General features: G+C 23.5%; 3 protein-coding genes across 3 annotated transcripts in view; 1 reads left to right on the top strand and 2 right to left on the bottom strand.

Annotated features, from left to right (window-relative positions):
- Positions 1 to 1,666: 1,666 nt before the first annotated feature.
- LOC134827294 (alpha-amylase A-like) lies at positions 1,667 to 3,155 on the top strand. The gene has a single exon (XM_063839881.1). It carries the CDS (start codon positions 1,667 to 1,669, stop codon positions 3,134 to 3,136), a length of 1,470 nt encoding a protein of 489 aa, XP_063695951.1. The 3' UTR covers positions 3,137 to 3,155.
- A 2,122-nt stretch (positions 3,156 to 5,277) lies between these two features.
- LOC134827657 (alpha-amylase A-like) lies at positions 5,278 to 6,832 on the bottom strand. The gene has a single exon (XM_063840406.1). The coding sequence runs from the start codon at positions 6,826 to 6,828 to the stop codon at positions 5,296 to 5,298; it is 1,533 nt and encodes a 510-aa protein (XP_063696476.1). The 5' UTR covers positions 6,829 to 6,832; the 3' UTR covers positions 5,278 to 5,295.
- Positions 6,833 to 13,478: 6,646 nt separating this feature from the next.
- The window catches only part of LOC134838119 (frizzled), a 115,839-nt gene continuing 101,832 nt past the window's right edge, over positions 13,479 to 27,485 (bottom strand). Inside the window, exon 5 of the mRNA XM_063853581.1 lies at positions 13,479 to 14,562. Coding sequence (XP_063709651.1) covers positions 14,030 to 14,562 — 533 coding nt within the window. The 3' untranslated portion in view covers positions 13,479 to 14,029. The remainder of the gene's footprint in view (positions 14,563 to 27,485) is intronic.

Below are 27,485 nucleotides of genomic sequence, written 5' to 3'. Positions count from 1 at the left end.
TAAAAATGTTCACTAATATAATAAATAAATATTAAAGATAAAAATTTAATTTTAACAAAAAAAACCCTTTTAACATATAAATTTATTATTTTATTTTATTTTTTCCATTATTGATAAGCTGCTTATCATTCACCGCAAAATAAATATTTTAATTATTATTACCAGTCATTTCAATTGCAAAAATTATAATTGGTACTTAAAGTAACCAAAACTTAAATATTTTTGTTTTGTATTATTATGAAAACTATATTTATTGGAAAAATTAGTCAAAATTTAATGTTTTCTGTTGTTTTTTGAACTTTGCTTGATCAATGCTTTCCATTGCTTTTTTGAATAAACAAAAAACTTTATTATTATTATTTTATTTACCTAAATATATTTATTAGTCTCGATAGTATTATAAAGAAGAATTCGATGTTTTAGATTGTATTTAAAGCAAAAATTATTATTATCAATAAAAGTCTTCATATATGTTATTTAAAAAAAAATGTGTTTTAATTAATAATTTTTTTAAAATTTATTCATTTGAAAAATAATATTTTAGAGAGATCTAACAGCTTTTCATAAATATTTTAATTCAATTTGCTTCAAAAATATTTTTAGAACATTTTAAGTATATGTAGGTATTTTGCTGATCTTTTGTTTATTTTTATAAAAATAATTTTTTTCTGAAATTTTTTTCTAAAATTTAATAAATATAAATAATTAATAATATAATTAATAATATTTAAAATAATTTAAAAAAAATAAAATTTTTTATTTTTAAAAAAATATTTAAAAATGATTTTTATTAACAAATTTTTTTTTTAAATTTTATTTGCTTCAAAAATATTTTTTTTTAATTTTTAATAGGTATAAAAATATTTTTGTTTTTTCGATATATTTTTCTTATAATTTTTAAAATAAAATAAATTTAAAAAAAAATAAAATAAATTAAATTAATTATTAAAAAAATTAAAAAAAAAATTCAAAAATAAAATTCTAATTCTTGATGAAATTTTAAATTTTTTACTAATTTTATATTTTTTAAAAAATTTAAAATTTTGAGTCAAAAATTTTTTAAAAATATATATTAAAAAAATTAGAAAATCGAATAAAAAAGTCGAATATCTAAAAAAAAATATTAAAAAAAATTAATTTAAATATTTATTTTATAATTAAAAATTAAAGATTTTTTTTATATTTTATTAAGTTTTCCGTTAAGTTTGACTTTTTAAAAGATTTTTTCCCATAAAATTATTTAATTTTTTAAATAATATTTTACAAAAGAGGTAAGTAAATATAATTATACATACCTTATTTATTTAGTCTCAGTTGATGAATTTCACAAAATAAATAAATTTAAATCAGAGAAATTTGAAAATCATCATGACAATTTTTATCGCACCGACAGATAAAACAAAATTGGAAAAATTTGTAACCTCAAAATTGATAAATTCCCCGAATTGTTTATAAAATTTTATATAACTGAAGATAATTGATGCTTCCGCGGAAATGAAGATCGATCGACTAAACTAATCTGATAACGTTGGGCACACGACTCGTTTGTTCGCGAAATATCTTCGTTCACAGATTAGATTACCGATCATCAAAAACAATCACAACAACTATAAAAGGAGACTGATTTTTACTCACGTATCAGTTTCTCGCATATCTTCATCGCGAAATGAAGTTTTTATTAATTTTAACGTGTCTCTCTTACGTCGCAGCACAATGGGATCCCCATTTCTCTGACGGGCGAACTACCATGGTTCACCTCTTCGAATGGAAATGGGATGACATTGCCGCCGAATGCGAAAGATTTCTCGGTCCCAAAAACTACGGAGGCGTTCAAGTATCTCCCGTGCAAGAAAATCGCATCGAACCGGGTCGTCCATGGTGGGAACGTTATCAACCCGTATCGTATGGATTGACGACGCGCAGCGGAAATGAACAACAATTCACCGATATGGTGCGTCGTTGCAGAGCTGTTGGTGTCAATATTTACGTCGATATCGTTTTTAATCACATGACGGCAGCTGATGGCGCAGGAACGGGCGGAAGTATGGCGTATCCGAGTAAAAAAGAGTTTCCCGCAGTGCCTTATGGACCTTTGGATTTCAATAGTGACTGCCAAATCGATTATCAGGATCCAGTGAAGGTTAGAAATTGCCCGTTGCTTGGAATGCCCGACTTGAATCAAGGCTCGGAATACGTGAGAGAGCGAATTCTCGAACTTTTGAACAAATTAATCGACATTGGAGTTGCTGGTTTTCGTGTTGATGCTTCCAAACACATGTGGCCCGGCGATTTGGAGAATATTTTCAGTAGACTTCACAATTTAAACACAAATTTGGGCTTTCCGAGCAACGCCAAGCCTTATATCGTCACCGAAGTCATCGATTTGGGCGGCGAACCTATTAAAAAAACGGAATATAATCACTTGGGACAAGTCACAGAGTTTCGTCATTCCGCTGAAATTGGCAGAGCCTTCCACGGGCGCAATAATTTGGCTTATATGAAGAACTGGGGCGAAGATTGGGGCTTCTTACCTTCACGAGACGGTCTTGTTTTCGTCGATAATCACGACAATCAACGCGGACATGGAGCAGGCGGTGCTGATATCCTCACGTACAAAGAACCGCGCAACTATAAAATGGCTCAAGCGTTCATGTTGGCACATCCGTATGGCGTAACGCGTGTCATGTCGTCATTTTCCTTCTCAAACACAGATGCGGGACCTCCGCAAGACTCGTACGGAAATATTGTCTCGCCAACCATCAATAATGACGATACTTGCGGCGGCGGATGGGTTTGTGAACATCGTTGGAGACAAATTTATAACATGGTTCAGTTCAGAAATGTCGTCAAAGATACGCAGCTCGAGAATTGGTACGACAATGGATTGAACCAGATCGCATTTTCACGCGGAAATAAAGGTTTCGTGGCATTTAATTTGGAAAATGGAGCCTTAGATGCGAGTCTGCAAACGGGATTGCCCGCAGGAAGTTATTGTGATTTGGCATCCGGAGCAAAAGTCAATGGAAAATGCACAGGAAACACAATTGTCGTTGGACCAGATGGAAAAGCACAAATTTATCTGCCCGGAAATGCGGATGATGGATTTATTGCCATTCATGTTGAAGCAAAATTATAAAATTTTTAAATAAATTAATTGTTCATTTTTTTTTTAATTTTAAAAAATTAAAAATTTTAATTAGTTAATTTATTTAATATATTTTTGATTTAATTTTTTTAAAATTAATTTTCGATAAAAAAATATTTTTCAAAAATTTATATAAATTTCTCTAAGCAAATTTTCTTAAACCTTAGGTTTTTATTTATTTTTTTAAAGAAATTTTTTAATAAAATAAATTCATCAAAATTCATGAAATTAATGCGAGTTCAAGTAACGATTCAATTTTGCAACAATTCAAATTAAGATGTTCATTGCATACCTTTTAGCGCTTATTTTAGACGATCCAAAGTCTTTATCACTTTCATTCGTCTCATGGAAAAAATCGGTGCCGGAAATGGAAAAATCGGTGCACTTCCGATCGAGAGTACCGCCCTCTCCGCTGTTACTTTTGGCACTAAAGTCATTCATAGCCTCATCAGACACCGATTTTATTTTTCTTTTCATTTAAAAAAAGAGGCTCAAAGGAAGCAAGATGGGACAACGCGTGTCTCACACAGACGAAAAAAAATGAAGATCGACGTTCTCCAGCGTTTCTACCCACTTACCCATTAAATACAAATACAGACACTTAATACACATGACTTTAGCATATAAAATTAAAATTTAAAAAAAAATATAAATTTAAAAAAAAATTATTATTATTTTTAATAAAAAAAAATGTTACTTTTATTTTATTTTTACTTTTTTTAATAACGTAAAAATTTTATTATTTTTTTTTTTTTTTGCATAAAATAAAAATTATTTACAATTTTTTTAAATATTATTTTTGCTTTTAATAATTAAAAATTAGCATTAAATTTATCAAGAAACGTTGAATGCTCTACGGAATGAATTTTGTTTAATTTTTGATCAATCAAGCTGAAAAAAGTTAAATTAAAAGTTTTTATTAGTTAAAATTTCTTTTGAGATAAAACTTTTGCCTTAAAAACTTTTTTAATAGTGAAGAAAATTTATCTAGTTTGTTAGAAATACATAAAATAAAAAGTTAAACATATACAAAGATTGTGCAAAATATTATCGTAAATCGTTTGAGAAACAGAAATTCGTCAATTTAATGAGCTTAAAGAATCAGAATATATTAAAAAAGCATAAAATTTTAGAAATTTGTCAATTTTAAGCCGATTTTCGGTTCTTCTTTTGCAAGTTTAAGCTCAGAAGCTTATAAAAAAATATAAAAATAAGAAAATTAGGCCGATTTAAAAATCAATTATGTTTTCGATTTCATAAACAATATTAAGATAAAATATTAAACTTATATTGATAAAAAAATATAAGGAAGGAAATATATTAAAAAATCGATTATTTATCGAAATTATTAAAAAAAGTACATTTTTCTATATAATTTCCTAAAATTTTAATATTAAATATTTTAATGGTAATAAAATATTTTTTTAATAATAATTTTTAAAAGTTTTTAAAAAATAAAAAAATGATTTTTTATTGATTTGAATAAATATAATTAATATTAAAATTTATTTTAAAAATTAAATTAAAATAAAAAAAAATTTAAATTTTTTTTTTTATTAAATTTAATTATTTAATTTAATTAATTAAAAGTCAAAAATTAATAATTAATTATCGATTTAAAATTAATTATAATAATTAATAATTTTTCTTGTTTTTTAAATTAAATAAAAAATTAAAAAAAAAAATTAAAATTAAATAAATTATATTTTTTTAAAATTTATTATTATTTTTTTAGCTTAAAATTTAAATAATAAAATAAATAAAAATCAAAAATTAATTAATTTATTATCTAATTAAAATGTTTCAAAAATTAATTTATTTCTTTTTCTTTCAAAACACGAAAACTTGTAAAAAAAATTAAAATTGAATAAAAATTAAAATAAAAATTTAATATTAAATGTAAATTTTTTAAAAAATATATTATTATATATATTTTGTTTTGATTTAAAGTAAAAAAATATATTTTTAAAATTTCTCTTAAAATAAATTTGATAAAAAATAAGATAAAAGGAAATCGAAAACATTTTTGATTATAATATTAAATTTTTGTTAGTAAAATTTTTTAAAAATTAACAAAATTCTTACCTTTTTAAGTTATATTCCATATTTTAGTTAGATTTTAGTAAAATATTGTTAGTTTTTATTAATTTTTAAGCAGTTAATATTGTTAAAAAGACACAAAAACAAACCAAAACCGCATAAGAAACTACCCGACTTACATCATTCATGAGAGCAACAAATCCAATAGGATCATCTTTCGCAATTTTGATCGTTACTTTTCCATTTTCATCAACAACAAAGCATTTTTCCCAACTTTTCGACACCACATCGCAATATTTCCCTGCTTTCAATCCCGTTGACAATTCTTCTTCCAAATCTGCATCTTCTTGCAAATTAAAAGCAACAAAACCCTTATTCCCTCTCGCAAAAGCTATTTGTTTATCGCCATTATCCCACCAATTCTGAACGGCAGAATCTCCCATTTTGTTCCTAAATTGAACCATATTTCGAATTTCCTGCCATCGATGTTCACAAATCCATTTTTCGTCGTTACATTGACCCGTTTCCGCATCAAAAGTCGGCGAAATTAAATTTTCATCGGCATCCATTGGAGGACCTTGATCGCTGTTGTCAAAGGCAAAAGAGCTCATAATTCGGGGAATGCCATAAGGATGTGCCAAAGTGAACGCAACTGCCATTTTATAAATTTTTCCTTGTTTGTACGTTAAAATATCTTCACCTCCTGCGCCATGTCCTCGTTGATTGTCATGATTATCGACAAAGACAAGCGCATGATTCGACGGAAGAAATCCCCATTCTTCGCCCCAATTCGACATTTTTGCGAGCGGAGTCTTGCCTCTGAAGCATTTTCCAATTTCCGCGGAAAATTTAAATTCCGTCACTGCTGCCATGAAATCGTATTCGTACTTGTTGATGCCTTCGCCGCCCAAATCGATGACTTCTTGCACGATAAATGGCTTCGCGTTCATCGGAAATCCAAATTCTGTGTTCAAATTCAGCAACCTTCCATAGATAATTTCCAAATCCGAAGGCCACATATGTTTCGCAGCATCAACTCGGAATCCAGCAACTCCCAAATTGATCAATTTATTCATCAAATCGACAATTTTCGATCGAACTCCTTCCCTGCTTTGATCTAAATCGGGCAAACCGACAAGACGACAGTCCCTAACTTGAACCGCATCCGTGTAATCTTGAATTTCGCAATTTTCGTTGAAATGTTGTGCGCTATAAGGCACTTCCGGAAACTCCAATTCACTGACATTCGTGCTTGAACCTCCCGTTCCGTCGCCTTGATGCGCCGCCATATGATTAAAAATGATATCAACGTAAATTCGGACCCCGGCAGCATTACATCTCTTTGTCATTTCCGCGAATTCCGCTTCATTGCCACTGCGAGTGATGATTTTATACGATTGCGGTTGGTATCTTTCGTACCACGGGCGATTTGGGATAATGACATTTTCTTGCACAGGTGATACTTGAACTCCAGCGAAGCCATTTGGGCCGAGAAATGATTCGCATTCGTGAGCGATGTCGAGCCATTTCCATTCGAAGAGGTGAACGATGCCCGATCGCCCAGCTACGAATTGGGGATCGTGGTTTCCGTAGCAGGAAATTAGAGAAATTTGGAGGAAAATGATGAAAATGCGAACGTTCATGATGGAATTTCGATGGAAACTGAAAAATAATTTGAAATAATAATGAAGTTTTGTTTGATGAAACTTTGAGAGAAGAAAATATCAGGAAAATTCGTAAAAATAAAAAAATAATTTTATAGAAAATTTTATTGAATTTAAAAAAAAATAGAAATTAAATTTTATTTTTTAAGAAAATTTTTGAATTTACTTTAATCCAAATAAATTATTTAAATAAATTAAATTAAATTAATTAAACAAATAATTAAAATAAAAATTTAATTTCCAAACAAATATTCTCATTTAATTTTTTTTTTAATTTGTAAAAAATAATTAATTTAAAAAAATAATTTAATTATCAAAATTTTCATTTTTTTTTTTTTTGTAAATAATTTAAATTTTTATTTTATTTTATTTAATTAAAATAATTTAATTAAAAATTAAATTTAATTTTTTATTAATTTAATTTAAAATTTTATTTTAAAATTAAAATTCTAGCTAAAAAAATTAATTAATTTTTTAATATTTAATTTAATTTTTTTTAAATAAAAATTTAAATTTTTGAATTTTAATTAAATAATTTTTTTTTTTAATAAAATAAATTTTTTTTTTAAAAATAAAAATTCACGTTCAAAAAAAATTTTTTTTTTCATTAAAGAATTTTCGGATGAAAATTTTCTCTGTGTAAAAATGGAGTACTCTGTTATTATTCGATAAAATCACTTCATTACCTGATATCGCATTTGCAAATATTGAAAATAATCAAGTGACGTTGATTTGTTTGTCCATAAAAAAAAATTCCTCTCGATAAATTCATTTTTTTGTCAGATAATTTGTCATGATGATCGATAAACTGGCATAAAAATTTATAGTTTTCAAGGCAAGACCGGTATAAAATGCGATCCAAATGCGAACAATTTGTATTTCTAATCACCTGTTGGATGCTTTTTTCATCATATCAGCATAAATAGGTAAGTATGTGATAAAAAAATACTTTCGTAACGGTGCGGTAACGAGGTGTGTGTGCAATGCTGATGCTGATCTATTGCCGATCGTTGTCGTTGCTGCTGATGATGATGATCCAGTTGCAGCAGTGTGTCAATCAATAAAATAATAACTCGCAAACAAGAATACGATCATTTATTAGTTTTATTAGCGTGATAGTATGTAATTACGTTATTTTTTGTGCTATTTATCATAAAAAACTGGAACACGATTAGAAATGCGATGCATGTGCGGAGATTACATGGAAAACGATGGGAGAAAATTTGCGAAAGATATGACGAACAATATGTGTGAAAAATACTAATCGATTGATTATGAGGCAATTTGTCATTAGGTTCCGTTATGTGTGGTATGTAATCTCGGAGGAGTTCAAGTTTTATATTTTTAATTGAATTAATTTAGAATGAACTTTATCTAAGTCATTTAATTATCAATTTTTTGTTTTCAAATTAAAAATATTAAAATATACTCTCATAAAATAATTAAAAATATTATTAAAGATAAAAATTTGTAAAAAAAAAACTAAAAAGAAAAAAAAATAAAAATATTCTGTTTTAATGTTAAGTATATTATTATTTTTGAAAAAAAATTTTATTTTTAAAAAATTATATTTTAATTAATTTATTATTATTTTAATTTATTTTTTAATTTTATATATTTTTTTTTAAAATATTTATTTTTTTAATTATACTTCTCATGAATTTTTATAATATCTATCAAACATAGCGAAAAAAATAAAAATAATAATAATAAAAAATTGAAAAAAAATTTTTTTTCTAATATCAACATTATTGTAATTTATTAATTTTGTTTCGAATATTTTATTAAATTTTTACAAAAAAAAAAAATGCAAAATTTAAGCTATCATTATCAAATTTTTAATATAAATAATTCAATTTATCATTTTTAATCATTTTTTAACTCAAAACTGCTAAAAAATTGAAACTGAAAAAAAAATTTTCCTTTGACATAGTTTTGTTTTGAAAACTAAATCAAGAACAAAAAAACTGTGTCAAAAACTGTGTCAAAGCAATTTTTGTCAAATCTTGCTCCAAATGGATAAAAATTTATCAGGGGGCTCTAATTTATCATTTTTAATCATTTTTTAACTCAAAACTGCTAAAAAATTGAAACTGAAAAAAAAATTTTCCTTTGACATAGTTTTGTTTTGAAAACTAAATCAAGAACAAAAAAACTGTGTCAAAAACTGTGTCAAAGCAATTTTTGTCAAATCTTGCTCCAAATGGATAAAAATTTATCAGGGGGCTCTAATTTATCATTTTTAATCATTTTTTAACTCAAAACTGCTAAAAAATTGAAACTGAAAAAAAAATTTTTCCTTTGACATAGTTTTGTTTTGAAAACTAAATCAAGAACAAAAAAACTGTGTCAAAAACTGTGTCAAAGCAATTTTTGTCAAATCTTGCTCCAAATGGATAAAAATTTATCAGGGGGCTCTAATTTATCATTTTTAATCATTTTTTAACTCAAAACTGCTAAAAAATTGAAACTGAAAAAAAATTTTTCCTTTGACATAGTTTTGTTTTGAAAACTAAATCAAGAACAAAAAAACTGTGTCAAAAACTGTGTCAAAGCAATTTTTGTCAAATCTTGCTCCAAATGGATAAAAATTTATCAGGGGGCTCTAATTTATCATTTTTAATCATTTTTTAACTCAAAACTGCTAAAAAATTGAAACTGAAAAAAAAAATTTTTCCTTTGACATAGTTTTGTTTTGAAAACTAAATCAAGAACAAAAAAACTGTGTCAAAAACTGTGTCAAAGCAATTTTTGTCAAATCTTGCTCCAAATGGATAAAAATTTATCAGGGGGCTCTAATTTATCATTTTTAATCATTTTTTAACTCAAAACTGCTAAAAAATTGAAACTGAAAAAAAATTTTCCTTTGACATAGTTTTGTTTTGAAAACTAAATCAAGAACAAAAAAACTGTGTCAAAAACTGTGTCAAAGCAATTTTTGTCAAATCTTGCTCCAAATGGATAAAAATTTATCAGGGGGCTCTAATTTATCATTTTTAATCATTTTTTAACTCAAAACTGCTAAAAAATTTTTCATTTATTTAAGAATGACAGTTTTTTTTTAAACAAAAAATTATTTTAATTAAATTTATAAAGTTATATTGTATTTAAAATTATATTTAGCTTTATTAAAAACAAAAAATTAAAATCATTCAAAATTTTCTTTTTTTTTTTGTTATATTAAAATTAATATTTTTAGTCAAAAAATATTTTTAAAATTAAAAATCTTTTTTTTTATATCAAGTTTAATTTTGTGTTAAAAATTTTAATGTTTTTTAGAGAAATTTAATATTTTTTCTTACTTTATTTAAATTTGAAGTTCAACAATTTAAAAAAAAAATCAAACATCATACATACCTAAGCATTTCATATCAGAAATCCAACAGCGACATTACTCAACAATAACCTACGAACCATTGAGTTTAAAAAAATTCTATCACTGTCGAAAACATTCTTTTTTTAACCTTTCAAAAACCCGCTGAGAAAACATTCATGTTTACGATTATCAACAATATACTTAACATTAATAAATAATAATAATCTGTGCATGTCTTAAACCATTAATCTTTAAAAAATAAAAAAAACACAAAAAATCACATTTGACGAAGGTTTAAAAATGCCGTAAATGAATCACCTTTGCGTGCGTCTCCCTGAAAAAAAATCTCTTTAATTTATTAACTTTTCTAATATTTTTATCTCGAGAATCAATCGGACTTGTATCTCTCTATTAAAGTTGTTTCGAAAAAAAAATAACGATAGAAGATAGATAACATCAATCAGGAAAGGAATTATGCTTCAAATGGAACATTAATGTGAAAAATACTTTGCGAATATCGATGTGGATCAATCAATGTTATTTTTCTCCCGTTCCGATCACTTTTGATACGACTTTGATTAGACATGTGTAAAGTTATGATTGATGAGCTGAAGCCAGATAATAAAAAAAAATATTTTTTATCATTATTTTTCTTTATTTTTTCTTAAATATTTTATTTTTTCGCTACTATATTTATACAATTAACTCACTAATTTTTATTTAAACTTAATTTTATTTTCTAACAAATATTCAGTTTTTTATTAAATTTAACATCTTAACATTAAATTCTTATTTTTTTAATTTTTTGACACATATTTTTTATAAATATTTTTTTTTTCACATATAAATTTTTTTATTTTCTTATAATTATATATCATTATAATATTATATTATACATATTATCATCATGTTTTAAGTTTATATACAAATCAAGGGCTCGCACTGTTCAAAAGGACATTAAAGCAACAATATCAGTAATCGTGTCACAAAATGACATTTTATAAAAAAAAGTACATGATTTCGTTATTAATTATCGTCGTTGAAGTTGTCCGGTGGTGCATGCATAAAATGCTCAAAAATTAATCTAATAAATTATTATGATAAATTGAAAATTTATCAATTTAATGCATTTAAAAAATGTCCCGTCTCTCTCGCATTCGCTTGTAAAATCGCAAGCGACACACACTGATTGTGCCTACTCATGCTTACTCTGTCCGCACATATTAATGTAATATAATTTATTGCAAAAAAAAAAGTTATTATAATACATATATGTTTAAAAAACATATAAATAAAGGAAAATGGCATTCAACATGCTTTAATTCAATTAAGTTTATAACATATATATTTGTTGAAATGTTAAAATAATACGAAAAAAAATCATTTATCCAGTCGAACGGAATTTTGTCGCATGGATTTATTTTTTTTATAAATTAAATTTATGTAAATTATATTATTTTTGTTACATCGACATCAATATTCATGTATTTTATAAACAAAATAATAGTAATTTTGTACGCAAACATTTTGTTCGGATAATTTCCTCAACTTTGTCAGAATATTGACGTGCACAAAACAAGTTAATTAGTTCACTTTTATTATTATGAAATTTTAAATTTATGATGTTTGATATAATAATAATGATAAAATAATGTATTTTAGAAACTTTTTCAGCAAGGCTCAGGTGTGGCGAATAATTATTCGTTCATAAAATATCTCGTTTTAAAATACGTTCCATCTTAATTAGTTAATGTTTTATTTACTCTGTCGTCTACTGTAAACCAATAAAAGTCATAATATGATATAATTATGTTGGTATCTTGTTGTTCTTATTATTTTCTTATTTTCCGTATGAGTTTACGACGAGAATTAAATTAAAAACGCAGTCAAGTGTGACCGTCGTCGTTGTTTGATCACGGGATTAAGATATCAAAATCGGTTCGAATGAAGTGCAAAATTGTGTTTTTAGTTCATAACAAGTAAATAAATGATGAAAAAAATCAAATAAGAATTTTTTATAAAAAAAATGATAAAGATGTTTCTTGTGACAAGTGTTTGATTTTTTGAAAAAAAAATATATTAAATAAAATTTTTAATAATTTTAAAATTATTTTTATTATACTTAATTAGATCAATAAATTGAAAATTCAAGAAATAAAAAAATATAACTTTAATTTTTAAATTTAAAAAATTATTTTTTTTATTTTTTTTAATAGGTAAAATATAATTTTGATAGTTAAATAATAAAATTAAATTTTTAATAATTTTAAATTTATTTTTATTACAAATTGAAAAATGTATTTAAAATTTAATAAAAAAAATATATTTGATTAAAAAATTTTTTATAATTAAATTTTAACAAATGAAATAAAAATTAATTTAATTTAAAAAAAGGTCCCTTAAAATTATTCAAATTTTATTTAAAAAAAAATAATATATATTTTTTTAAATAATAAAATTATTTTTTTAATTAAAAAAGTAATAATATTTATTAATTAATTAAAATATTATTTATTTTTTATTTATAATCAAAATAATCTTTAATATAATAATTTATGATAATAAAACTTTACAAATTTTTTTAAATCTTTAATTTAAATTATTGAATTATTGAATTATTGAATCTAATAATATATATTTTTTTATTAAAATTTGAATATATTTTTCAATTAATATATTTAAAATAAAAATAATTATTAAAAATTTAATTTAATTATTAAAATTATATTTTATTAAAAATAATAAAAAAATAATTCTTTTAAAATTAAAGTTATATTTTATTTAAAGAGTTTAACATTATATTTTTAATAAATCATAAAAAAAAATTATTATGAAAACTCGTTAAATTTCATTGGAAATCGGATCAACGACCAACTGTTGCAATGAAAATGAAAACGAGAAAAAATTCCGAGACTGTCGAAGGTGTGCCAACAACTTCCATATTCGTACTTGGTCTTCTGTGGAAAATAACAGTTTTGTTGACAGTTTAATTACCTTTTTTTTTACTGTCCATTAAGAGATAATTTTTTTACGATGATGATCGAGTCGAATTTCAGCCTGTTTGTTATTTATCATCGTCTCATGTAAAAATAAATACGAAAAATTAATTTTAGAAGAACCTGTTTTTTTCGCTCATTTTTGTTTATGTGTGAGTGAAGAACTTTACAAGAAAGAATTTTTAAAAAAGAAGAAATCAAAAAAAAAAGTATTGATGATGGAACTGATATTTATTGAGATTTTTGTGTGTGTCGAATGCACGGAGAGAGAAGATATTGAGAAATTAATTTGTGTTTTTATTATTTTTATGTACTTTTTTAAATGACTTGTGTTTCATTTTATTTATTTCTTATGTCTTGATTCGTTTCGTCTGCTCTTTTCGGTAGATATTTTTAATTATTTTTTTGACGGCAGGATTAGTGAGATTTTTTTCTCGCATTTTTGGAGTTGCATTTGCCACTTTTGAACAGTATCGCGCGCCTTTAGGTTCATTTTTTACGAGATAAGGTTAAACAGTTCAAGATTTCGCTATGTTACAAGGTAATTTACATGCTGGTAAAATAACACATTGACTTGGCATCTAACAACAAGCCTCGTTTTCTTATAATTTTTATAATTGATGAGTTATTTAATGATATTTCTTACATTAGATGGGACTACGAGTCGTAAATAATAGACATTTATAGCACTTTTTCGCGTTTACGGATAAAATTGTATAAAATGCGGCATAAAATGCGCAGGCAGTCGTCGTCATGTAAACCTAACTATCGCTAATTCAGCTAAAAAATATCATCATCTACATTTTAATATTTGGTACCATGAAAATAGTAAAGACAAGGACAAACAGCAAGAACATCTTACTCACTGCTAGACATACGCCGTCCGATTCCGTGCATCCTTACCCTGTAAGCGTTCAGCGAAGAGTCTCCAACTGACGACTGTCTTGCCAGACCACAGCCAAACGCTCGACGTCACGCCGACGAGCATCGAGCACACATATTTCGCCATGTAAATGTGAAAAATGGGCTTGTCTTCGTCGCCATTGCCGCCCGGGCGTATCGATGGGCACGGAATCGAGAAAATTTTGCACATTTGACGATTCCATTGGATCATCCAGTCATTAAAATTATAATATTCGTAGAAAAGGCAGGCTAAGTACCCGACAGAGGGTAAAATAAATAAACCGCTAAAGAACCCGATTCGCAACATCAAGCGTTCGAGTTTGTCGGTGCGCGTTCCATCGTGCTTCATCACAGTTCGTATCCGGAAGAGAGAGATGAAGCCGGCGAGAAGAAAGAGTCCCCCGATGGAGAGATAAATACATAATGGCAACAGCAGGAACATTCCTAATGAGTGGGTGTCGAGTTGACCGACGAAACAAACGCCTGAAAGGACATCGCCTGTAAAGAAAAAAAAGGTAAAAAATTATTAGATTTTTATTTTTTTTAATGAAAATTTGTTTATTTTTAATTTTTTAATTTTTTTTTTTTTTTTTGATAGAATGAAATTAAATAAAATAATAGTATTTTCAATTATTGTAATATTTAACATATGTACTTTAAAAAATTAGTTAAAAATTTAAGAATCAATATGAAAAATCACATTTATGATGTTTATGATAAAATATAAAAAATATTTTTTTTTTTTGTATTTTAACTTTCAAAATCAATTTCTTGATTTTTTGCTTATATTTAACAAAAAAAAAATGTTTTGAATAAATATTTTTACTTTTTTCAGAAAAAAAATTTTCCTTCGATATAAAAAAAAATATTTTTGATTTCCTCAAGAATTTTCAAAAATTTAAAATAAAAAATTTTTTTTAAAAATTTAATTAGTTAATTTTTTTTTAATTTAATTTCTCCTTTTTAGACTTTTTTTTTGTTCTTAAAAAAAAACATTTTTATTTTAAAAAATTTTTTGTTTTCCAAAAAATTATAAAATTTGATAAAATAAAAATTAAAAAAAATATATATTTTTAAGCGATCAAATTTTTTTTTGAAATTCCCGTGAAAAACTTTAAAAATTAATTAAAAATCTTTCAATTTTTAATTTAAATTAATTTAATAAAAATATTTTAAATAATTAATTTAAATTTATTAAAATTTAATTAATTTTAATAATTTTAATAATTAGGTAAATTAGGTACATTACTCTTAATTTTTTTGTTTTGTATAAAAAATATTAAAAGTTTTAAAATAAATTTAAATTTACTAATTTATTAAATTATATTATTTTAAAATTTTTAATATTTTTTTTTGCATAAAAATAAAAAAAAATATTTTAATTAATAATAATAATTAAAATTTGTTTGAAATTATTTTAATTATTAAATTTAATTTGTTTTAATTACTAATTTTTATAATTTATTTTTTTGCATAAAAAATTTTTATTTCTAATTTTTTATGACTTTTAATCCACTTATTAAAATTTAATTTTTATTTTATTCCTTTCCGTAACGCAAAAAAATAAAATTTTACTACGAGATGTTTCATTTTATAGTAATGTCAATATGTCACATCATCATCATCATCGCCATGCTCCGCACACACAAACCGCAGAGAAACTTTGCCTAAGATAAATTTTAAACAAGTTTAAATTAATTGTGCTTACTCACAACAAACAGCAACAATTAACAAGCAAACATACACAAGACAAACAAACACTCTGCAGATATTACCGGATTGCATGTTACTTGCGCGTTAACTTTTGTAATGTTATATGCTTAACAACGGAGTAATTGTGCTGATATTTATTCACCTCCGATGCAAGTAAAGGTAAATGATCAGACAAAAGGTCTCTCTTTCACTCTATTGCAAAATAATAAATTAATTATTTCGTTACAATATCTGACAGGCATGAGGATATGTGAAAATGGCTCGAGGGCGAATATCTAACAAAAACTCGCATGGAACGCCTGGTTCGTTAAATTAATCGCATATTTGTAAGTCAACTAATAAGGTCTCGTTAAACTGGTCCAATTTTCCGATATCCGCGCCTTGCGTATGATTTACTTTCGGTTTACCTCACTTAATTACCGACATTTCAAACAAAATAAAATTTATTGCTCACGTATTTATGATTAACAATTGCCCGTGGTTCGGGCTAGAATATTTTGCTGCTGAATCAATTAACAGCCATAAAAACGCACTTTTGTATGTGCTCATAAATTAAATAAAGCTGAGTTTCTCTTGTTGCTGTTTAATTGTGGCCCTGATACGCCAATAACTCGAAATGTGAGTCAAAATGTGTAACACTTGGATGGCGTGTGCTCTCATAACGAGTTAGATTTTTTTTATTTTTTTTAAATTGTTTTTTATAAACTTATCTCGTCGATAGGATCTTGTTCAAATATATTTATATTTTATTATAAATAAATGATTGACGACAAATTATACTAATTTAAAATTCAATTATGGATATTTTATGTTTATATTTGTTGTTGTGTGTGAGTCATATGCGACGAGACATGTACTTTTAATGCATTTCTGTTACAGAAAACGTAAGAACCGGATCGCTTGTTGATATTTACTGTACAAATATTGTGAGAGACGTTTGTTATATTAAACTGTGAGTATATTTTATTTTTCGTCTATTTTTTATTTTATGTTTTAATTTTATTTATTTATTTAATTTAATAAAATAACTTTTACAAATTAATATTTATTTATTTTATAAATTTTATATTTTATTTTTTTTAAATTATATTTTAAAATTTCTTTAATTGTTTTAAATTTTAATTTTTTTAAAAAATTTATAAAAAAATATTAAATTTTGAATTTATTTTTTTAAAAATTTTTAAAAATATTATAAAAATTTTTTAATTTTTTAATTTTAATCCATTTAATTTAAATTAAAATTTTAAAATAATTTTAAAACTTTTCTTATCTAAATTATGTCGAGTTTTAAATTTAATTTATTAATAAATTTTCATATAATTTTTTTTTATTTATATTTTTTTAAAAAATTATAATATTTAATTAATTAATTAGATATTTAATTTAATAAAATATAAATAACAAAAAAAACAAAAATTTATATGAAAATATATAATTCGACATTAGATTAAAATTTATTTTTTTTTTATTTTAATTAAATGGATTAAAAATATATTTCTTAGCATTTTTCATATTTTATTTTATTTTAATAATTTTTGCTTATAAATTTTAAAATTTATATTTTTTCTAATTTTTTAAAAATTATTTCATATTTAATAAAAAATATTTAAAAGTGTAAAAAATTATTTTTAAATATTTAAAAGTGTAAAAAATTATAATTAAAAAAATAACTAAAATTAAATAAAAATTTGAAAATGTAAGAAAAAAAAATTAAAAAATAAAAAAAAAATTAAAAATAGAACAAAAATTATTGAACACTCGGTATAAATATGCAATAATAATGGGAGTTGTTATCTAATGCGCATATAAAATTCCATCTCCTTATCTCATTTCTCACAAATCGATCGAAGATACATTTTTTATTAATATTATTTCTTTTTTTTTTTGCTTGTATCGATCTGCTGGTAAACTTTTCTCAATCAATCATCCATATTGCACACGCCATTTCATATTTCGCTCGTAAATTTCCGTTTGCTCCTTCTCTCTAAAGGCAAGTCTGTCACAGACGAGAGACCTTCGCATCGCAAAACAACGAGTCAAGTACAAAAAAAAGCAAATGATTCGTAAGCAATATCAAATATCACACAGCTCATTAATTCAATTTATCATCAAAGGCAAGAAGTGTGCGTCCTACTGCAAGTCCCGAACAATAAAAAAAGAAAAGAAATAAATCCAATATATTTGTTATAAATTGCGCGCAATCAAAGAAGAAGCGACTTTTGTAGCGGAGGAGAACAAATGATAAAGTGCGAATGATAATAAATATTTGATAAATCTCAGATTTGACTTTGAAATATCTTCTTGCGTTGTGATTAATGGCAGAACAATAGCAGAAAGGAAATTTTCCATTGACTTTTGACGTTATTGTCTATTCTGCGCGCGAAAAAAGGTCATGAGAAAAAAATTCAGTAAAACACGGAAAAATATTCTTCGTTCATTTATTAAGTTAGAACTATCATTAATTTTATTTTTTTGTTGAGAAAAAATTAATTCTTCATAAAATAAAAAAAAATAGGAAAAAAATAATAATTTACAGAAAAACTAGTTTAGTTTATTGAATTCCTGCAAAGAATAGAAAAATAAAAAAAATCAATTGCTTTCTCAATATTTTTATAATTTGTAACAAAAAAACATAAATAAATATTATTACAGAAAAATATTTTTATTGCTGACTCAGACTGGCTTGCAATATCAACATTTCATGTCTCTCTCTAAAGTAAACAGCGTTTAAAGGGAAAAAAAATATTTTTCTCTTTTAAACGAGAGAAAAACTATTATAAATTGAATGAAACGTGCAATTTTTATTGAATTTATTTCTTACAAGTATTTATCAGCTAAAAGACACCATAAAAGGATATTTTTAATTTCCTCGAGAAAAATAACGTTAATGCATGCGATGAAAGAGGTTAAAGGATCAAATTTATATACGAAGTTAATTTCCGCGTCAGAGGCAGATTTACGCCTTCTTTTTGCTTTTTAAAGAAATATTGCAACCTTTAACAGCAAATTTTTATCTGGAGTTCCATAAAAAGAAAAACAAACAAACTTTTTTCATTAAATCCCCTTTTTTATTTTTATTTGTGCGAAATCAAACAGAAACAGTAGTTTTGTAGTCACTTTAATAAAATATATAAAGTACGGGAGTGAACTGTGCCGCAGGTAAGGCGAAAAAAATAAATGTTTATATTATTTTAATTTCGCGATGCATGTATTAATACTTGTCGAACTAATAATTCTCCGCTTTAAATGGTCTGTGCAGCAAAACGGAGAACAATAATAGAAATAAATAGACTTTTAATTAAATTATATCAGCAAATATATTTTGTTGTAATGGAAAAACAATGTAGAAATGCGTTGAAAGGCAACGAAATTTACCATCGGGCAAAAAAGGGCACGAATATAAATTAGAAAGACAATTTAATTCAATTTGCTTGCCCACGAGGATCTGAGATTACTTTTTAAATGAGGCAGGGGCGATTTTTAATAATGTTTCATATTTTATATTAAATATTTTTTTTAAAAAATAACAGGTAAAAATATTAATTTTACTTTGAAAATTAATAAATAATAATTTTATTAAATAAAATATTTAAAAATTTTTTAAAAAAATATTAAAAAATATATTTTTTAATTTATTTAATTATTTTAAATATTAATTTAATTGGATTTTTATTAATTATTTATTTAATTAATAAATATTCTTGAATTTATAATAACTTTTAAAATTTATTCAAAAAATTTACAATTTAATTATTTTGTAATATTTATTAAATTCATATTTTTGTTTTACTTTTATTATTTAATTTTAATTAAAAAAATTAATTATAAATTTAAAATATATATTATAAAAGCCAAATATTAATATTAGTTAAATTATTTTTTTCTAATAAAAAAAATAAACTTTAAAAATTTAATTAAACTTTTTCCGAAAAATTAAATTAAATTTTTTTCTTTATTAAAAAGAAAAAAAAATTATTTGAATTAATTTTCTTTAAAAAAATTTTTTAAAATTAAAAAATACTAAAAATTCAATTGTTTTATTTTTATTTATTTTAATTTTTTTAAAATTTTTTAAAATTTTTTAATAAATAACTTAATAAGATTAATAATAATTAAATTATTTTTTCTATATTTTATAATTATTTTGATAATTTTAAATTTAAATATTCAGAAAATAGAAAATTTGAAAAATGTTTTAATTTTTTTTCCTTTAAAAAATTAAATTTTTAATTAAATAAATTATTATTAAAATTTAAAAAATATTAAAAATATTACAAAAATTGTTAAAATTTTAATATTTTTATTTTTTTCATTATTTTGCAATTTAAAATATTTAATACGAAACATTTTGTCAAATTTCCCTCGCCCAACTCATGAGATATTTTTTTTTATTTCGGATGGTGTTTTGTTCGTGTCTTACCACCATCGAAGATCGTTCCGCATTTTTTGCTCCTATATAATTTTCTAATTTGAACAAAAATTTAAGAATTCTCATTAAAAAGCCATTAGTCCCATCATATACATTTATACAAATATATTTTATGATTAAGTTGCTCATGTCATGGATTGCTTACAGATAATGTCGGGTTAAATAATGTTACTTTGACAGAACAAAAAAATCAGTTTAAATCAGACACATAATAATTCATACAGAATAACAACAATCTTGACATGCAGGCAAGAGAAAAAAATATTAAAAAAAAGCAGAACAACTTTCGTTACACTTTAAGTTAAATGTTGTAGAATATTATTACAAAAAGAAATTACTTAATTTTTTTTACATATTTCTTCGTTCCAGCCATCAAGATGTTGTTGCGTGTCCGCTAAGCTAAAGTGAAATTCCACATTCTATTTTTTCTGCTCTTTAAATGAAATGGTAGAATATTTCTCAGGTATCTATTTCAAATAATGACGTGCAAATCACGATAATACTTGTAACAATTGTACATTCATAAATATACAAAACATTTACTTTTGAACAATAACAGAGGAAATTACGTGGGGCACACGAAAAAAATTTATCATTTGTTCAAAAAAAAATTCTAAGCCAATTATGGGGCTTTTTGTTCGTCATTCAATACCAAAAGTTTATGTTTGGCGAGAATTAGCTAAAATCCTCTCTAAATGACCGTTTAATATTTCGCAAATCCCTGAAAACGTTCAAGTGCAAACTTCAATAGTCGATTCGGGTGCGCACCGATGTCAAAGGTCAGCCTGCACTTTTATGTGTTGTTGTTTAATGCAATCATAAAGAAGAAAAAAAATTAAAAAACTCTCGTATTTCATATTTGAATTGGTCATTCAATTCCCTTTTGACAGTTCTATTAACAAATTCAAATTTTTTAAATTGGAAATGTCGGTATGTCGGAAAATATTTTTTTTTTTATGAAAGGAATCGAGATTTTTTTCTCAGTATTTTTTTTTTTGCTCAAATAAACAAGAGATTGGCTTACATGCTACCTTATATTTTACTCATGTTACAAAAACCTGTAAAGAAACCGTACAACGATGTTTTGATCGATAATTTGCGCCATTTACAACATTTTCAATGGACTATAATTTATTAATAAATATTTTATTTTATACTCTTATTGCTTGTGTCGTCGTCGTCAAATCACACCTTGGAACAAGAATGACTTTCGAGATCAAGCAGAGGTGTGAAAATTATTTTTTTTTTGTATTTTATTAAAAAAATAATTTTTAAAGAATTTTTTTAAAATTTAATTAAAAATTATTTTAAAAATGTTAAAAAATTTAATATTTTATTATTTACAAAATAATATTTTTTTATAAATTAATTTAAAATTTTTAAAAATTTATAAAAAAAAATTGCAAAAAATTTTATTTAAAAATTATTTATCAATTTAAATTGAATTCATACGTTAATAAATAAAAATAATTAAAATAAATTATTTATTAATTTTAAAATTAAAAATATCATAAAAAAATTTTTTAAAATAAAATTCTTATAAAATAATTGAATATTTTTTTTAATGAATAAAATAATATAATAAAAAATAATTTAAGAAAAATAAATAAATTTAAATATTTAAAAATAAAAAAAAAAATAAATAAATTTTAAATAAAAATTATAAAAAATAAATTATTTCAAATAATCATAGAAATTTAAAATCTATTTTAAATTATTGCATGAATTTAATAAAAAAATTTAAATAAAAAAAATTAATTAAAAAAAAATAAAAAAAAAAATTAAATAAGAAAATTATTTTTTTAAAATAAATAAATTAATATTCAAATAAATAAATAATAAAAAAATAATTTAATTTTAATAAATAATTTAAGCTATGTTTATTCAATTGTAAAAATTTTTTATTAAAAATTTTATTTTATTTAATTATTTTTATTTTTTATTAAAAATTAAAAAAAAATCCATGACACACCTCTGCATAAAACGTCAACCGTATCGCTTGTGCTGATGATAATTTTATTACACGCGCGAATAAAATGCGAAAAATATTAAGACATTTACGCAATTTTATGAATCGGATATCCATTTCAGCACAAATCTAAAACTGGAAATTCTAGCTTGGCACAAATAAAAAAAAAACTTTTTGTCGGAGGTGTACGGGTCAAAAGCAATTCATAATAAAATAAAATGAAAACGAAACCATTGACCCGTTTTATTTACTCTTGAACTTTCCGTTGAAATTAAGAAACTATTGTTTAATTTGGTTTTTTGTTTATTTTTTGTCGTATTCTTGAAAAGTTGCGCTCATCCATGAACAAAAAAAAAATAAATAAATAAACGTAGAAATGGAAATGGCATGAATAGAAAAGTTTTCTCTCTGTTCAGCAATCAAGAAATATTTTGTAATTAATACGAAATTGTTTATTCTGGTGTACAACAAAATGATTTCACGCTACAACGACGGTACAAAGTCGTCTCAAATGACAGAAATCTGCACATTTTTTTTTATTTTGTTTAATCTTTCGAATAAACAACTCCTGCTGCTGACAGTGATGATGATGTTGTTGCTGTAACATTATCTCTCTCGAAGCCGCGCTTTCAGTGTGAAAACATACAAAATAAAGCTGTTTGTTTGATTTTTTGCTTTGTTTTGCTGCGTTCTCGTTTCAAAGTTGATATAATTAGCAAAGAACGTGCCTGTCTTCTAATTAACAATGTTATGCGGGTTTTTGTCTTTGTGATTAACTTCCACTTATAATTTAATGTTCTACACGACACGCCACACATTTTATTGAGACAAGATATCATATGTCAGATTTAAATTAATGTTGACTCGGTTGTGAGCAAATGTAATTAATAACAACAAAATTTTTGCCATTTCGCTTGATTAGAAGACGAAATAATAAAGATTTGTACGTCGGAGCCACAAATTATTTGATTATGATTGATATCCATTAATTTTTTTTTGTGGCTCGTACTTGTTGACATGATGATGAAGCAAATCTCAGCTGTGTGCCGGTTGAACGGGAGAAAAAAATTACCGCTTCAAATAATTGAATTAACAAATAATCCTCTGTTAATATTAGTTTGGGATTGTGAATGATTTAATTATCAGATCATATTATTACGTTAATTAAAATTTATAGTATTTTGTGAAAATTTATCCAATATCGGGTTGTTGGACATAAGCTTAGTGCGAAAGGATTAATTTTGAATTTATTTCCGGTAAATTTAATGATAAAACATGATACTGTGTATTAAATTTATTTATTTTTTACATCCAATTTAATGAGTTTTTAATTTATTTTTTTTATTTATTTCTTAAATTATTATTTTATTTTTCTGAAAAAAAAATAAATAAATAGTAATAATTAATATTATTATTTTTTTAAATAAAAAGAATTTAATTTAAAAAGTATTTTTTACAATAAAATATTTTAATTATTTTAATTTAATTAAATAATTTTTAAAAAATAAATTATTTTAAAAATTTAAATTTTTTATTTTAAAAATAAATAATTATTTATTTATTTAAAATTTTTAATTTTAATTTATTTATTTTTTTCGAAAATTATTTATTTATTCAAACTTTTTAAAAGGTAAAATAATAATTAATAGGTAAAAGCTATTTTTTTTAAATAAAAAAAATAATTTTTTTAATCAAATTTTTGAATTTTTTTTATATTTATTTTACCAAAATATATTTGAATGTTTTAAAAAATTAATAAATAATAAAATAAATTTTTAAGTAAAAAAAATAATCAGAGATATATGTATCGAATAAAATATATTAAGTAATAAGATTTGACAAAAAAAAAAAATAAATTTTAAAGAATTTTCTAATTTTTTTTTCAAAACAAATAATAAAAATTAATTTTTTTAATTTATTTAACCAAAATATTTTTTATATTTAAAAAAATAAAAAAAAATAAAATAAAATGAAAATATGAATAAAATAATAATTTTGAATTAAATAAATTAACAATTAAATTAAATAATTTAAAATAATTAATTACATTAATAATAAAACTTTTTAAAACAAAAAAATATAAATATTGAATTTTAAATTATATTTTGTAAAAAAAAATTATAAAAAAAATTAATCGAGCACACTGTAAAAATTTATTCACTTTTTGTTCATTTTATAAATTATCATAAATATATATGAACAATAGAAAATTGCATTTGTTCCTCTCAATTGGTGCATTTTTTTTTTTGAATATTTGAAATATCAAACACAAAAAAATTCTAATAAAAGACAAACAAACATGCCTCGATAAAACTGAAATCCAATTTACAAAGTGTGAAAATCAAATTACTTGTTTCAATATCTATAAAGGCACACACACACACACACCATAACCTCTATATATTTATGTATAATAATAAAATTTGCTTTTCTGATACACATTTTCAAAAATGTAATCTTTTCATTCTCATTTCAGCCAGATACATGTTGAAATTATTCCCTATCGTGCTTTCATGTCTGTTGCACCAAAACGAGGCTCCGTATCAATAGCAAGCAGATTAATCTGGATTCCGCCCGAGTGTGAGTCAATTGAATTGCAATCAACACACATGCACACAAATTTTCCCGTTTCAATTGAAAATTGAATTTTAACTCTCGTAGAAATTGGCAAAAGAGACGAAGAATAAATGCAAATGAGTCAACAGCAGTTTGAACAGACTTTCCTCCAGATATGTTGGGGGCTTTGATAGTGATCATAATTTGTAACGTTTGATTAGAAGCAATTTTCACAAGGATAAAGTAATAAACGTCACACACTTGCATTCTGGCCTCGGTCAATAAATCAATTCCCACAAAATATTAAGCCGCAATTTTCTAACGTTGCCAATAAAGCCGTAGAAAAGTTGCGGAAAAACTTTTTTACTTTATAAAGATTAAATGTTCAGAAGACTTAATAATAACGCTTTTTATTACGAGGAAGAGGCAGAATATTGAAAACGATGTGGTTATTGAAAATTTTTCTTTATATTAAAATTATAATGATTATCATTATAATCTTGTTTAACCACTAGTGTCACATTTTGCAGCAACTTTTTGCATGAAGATGAAGATAAAATAATAATTATTATTATAGAAGACGAGAAGATAATGCACTTTCATTCACAACTTTTATCTGATCCAACGTTAAAATGTTAATAATGAACATAAATGAAGTAGTTTATTAAAGTTTTTGGCAATAAAATCCTTATCTTAATGAAAATTTGTTACTTTGTTTGAAATAAAAAATGCAATTAGTTAAAAAATTAATAAATCACGTGATTAATTTAATTTTAATAAAAAAAATAATTTAAATTTAAAAAATTTAATTAAAATTTAAAAAATTATTAAATTATTTATTAAAAAATTAAATTTTTTAAAGTAATGTAATAATTTTATTTTTATAAAATTTTAAATAATTATTTAATATTTTAATTTAAATTTAATAATTTATTTTTTTAAATTTCAAAAATTAATTAAATGAATCATGTAATTAATTTTTAAAAATTAAATTAAATAATGTAAATTAATAAAAAAATTATAATTAAATAAAATTAATTAAAATTATTAATTATTAGGTATGAATAAATAAATGAAAATTTCTCATTTATTTTTTAATTTAATTAATGTTTTTTAAAATTTAAATAAATTTTTAAACATAATATTTTTAATTATTTTTTTAAATTAAATTTAAAGAATTCATAATTGTTTAAAAATTTAATTTAAATTTTTAAATTTTATTTCAAAAATTAATTGAATGAACCACGTGGTAAAATAATTCAATTTGAAATTTTATAAATCATGAAAAAATCATAAAATTAAAATTTTTAACTATTTTTTTTAAATTTATTTTTTAATTAAATTTTTAATTATTTAATAACCAAATTAGAATTTTATATTAATTAATTAATTTAAATTATTTTTTAAATGAAATTTAATTTATTGTTTTTTTTTAATAAATAAAAATTAATTAATAAATTACTTGAATAAAATAATAATTGAGCAATTAATTTAATTAAAAAAAAAAAAATAAATAAAAATTACGAGATTAAAAAGTTAATGACCTCGTGGTTAAAAAAATCAAATAATAAGAGGTTATTCTCCAAATGACAACTTTTTTTGAACTTTTGAACTGCTCTCCATTTCGGGACACCGCCAACAGAAGCATCTCACGGGCATTAATGAGCTTATTAAGCATTGAAATTGGTCAATCAGTCATAATGAGGATAATTGTACAATGAGTGCATCATTATATCTCGCGCATCTTTGACTTGCTCTCTGGCATCACAAAGATAAATATAGCAAAAAGCAATCACGATAAACATATTCAAGAAGCACAAAACTCATTCATTCAATTTTTTTTCTCATTTAATGATAAAATAAAGTAATCATTATATCTTCTTGGCGTCCTTTTGTGCGAATACGTTTTCTGATGATTATCGACAAAAGTATTTCTATTCATTAGTCGCACTTTTTAATGTGTTTGCGAAATTACCACAGCACCGACATCATCATCCTCTTACGCATTTTTATTTATTAAACTTGACGTAAAGTGCATTTTAAGCTACCAGAATTACACAAATTGCTTGACAGTTAATTCCGCAAGGTTCGTTGCGAAAAAAAATTCACGGGCACGAAAAAAAATTTAGCCAAGTATGGATAATTAAATTTTACTGTTAAATGAACTAAGGGATTCCATTTTACGGTTTCTGCCTAAATAAACGCAGGCTGATTACAGTATTTTGTCGTTTTTTCATACCTGCAAAGAAAAAAAAAAAAAAAAAAACGTTTTAATAAATTATGCGATGTTGATTTTGTTAAGGCATAAAAAATTAGTAATGATTAGGTTAGACTAGCTGTACATTTTTTTTTGCATCAAAATTTTACTCGAGAATTTTTCCCCTACTTCACTTCCCGAGAAATCATCAACAGTAAGTAAACATTAGCTTACATTAATAACGTCAACATTAAAAAAAGGTAAACACGAGAAGCAACAACATCAACAATTAATCAGCTTACGTTCTCAGAGAGAGTTCTGAGCCTTTTAAAAACTCGAGACTGAAGTGATGTGAACAAACAACTAAATTTTTTAATCTTTTGAATAATTCAAACCCGCATTGACAGTCAATTTTTTCTTTATAATTCGTGATAATTGCCAAATATTTAAAAAAAATTAAAAAAAAAAATGAATTTTGGTCACGTTTATCGTGGCTCTCATAGACAGCAAGCGGGACAATAATTTTATTTTTTAACATTTTTATTAAAAATCTTATC

Source organism: Culicoides brevitarsis, chromosome 1 (genome assembly GCF_036172545.1).
Source record: "Culicoides brevitarsis isolate CSIRO-B50_1 chromosome 1, AGI_CSIRO_Cbre_v1, whole genome shotgun sequence".
Taxonomy (NCBI): domain Eukaryota; kingdom Metazoa; phylum Arthropoda; class Insecta; order Diptera; family Ceratopogonidae; genus Culicoides; species Culicoides brevitarsis.
This window is presented reverse-complemented; position numbering and strand designations above follow the sequence as displayed.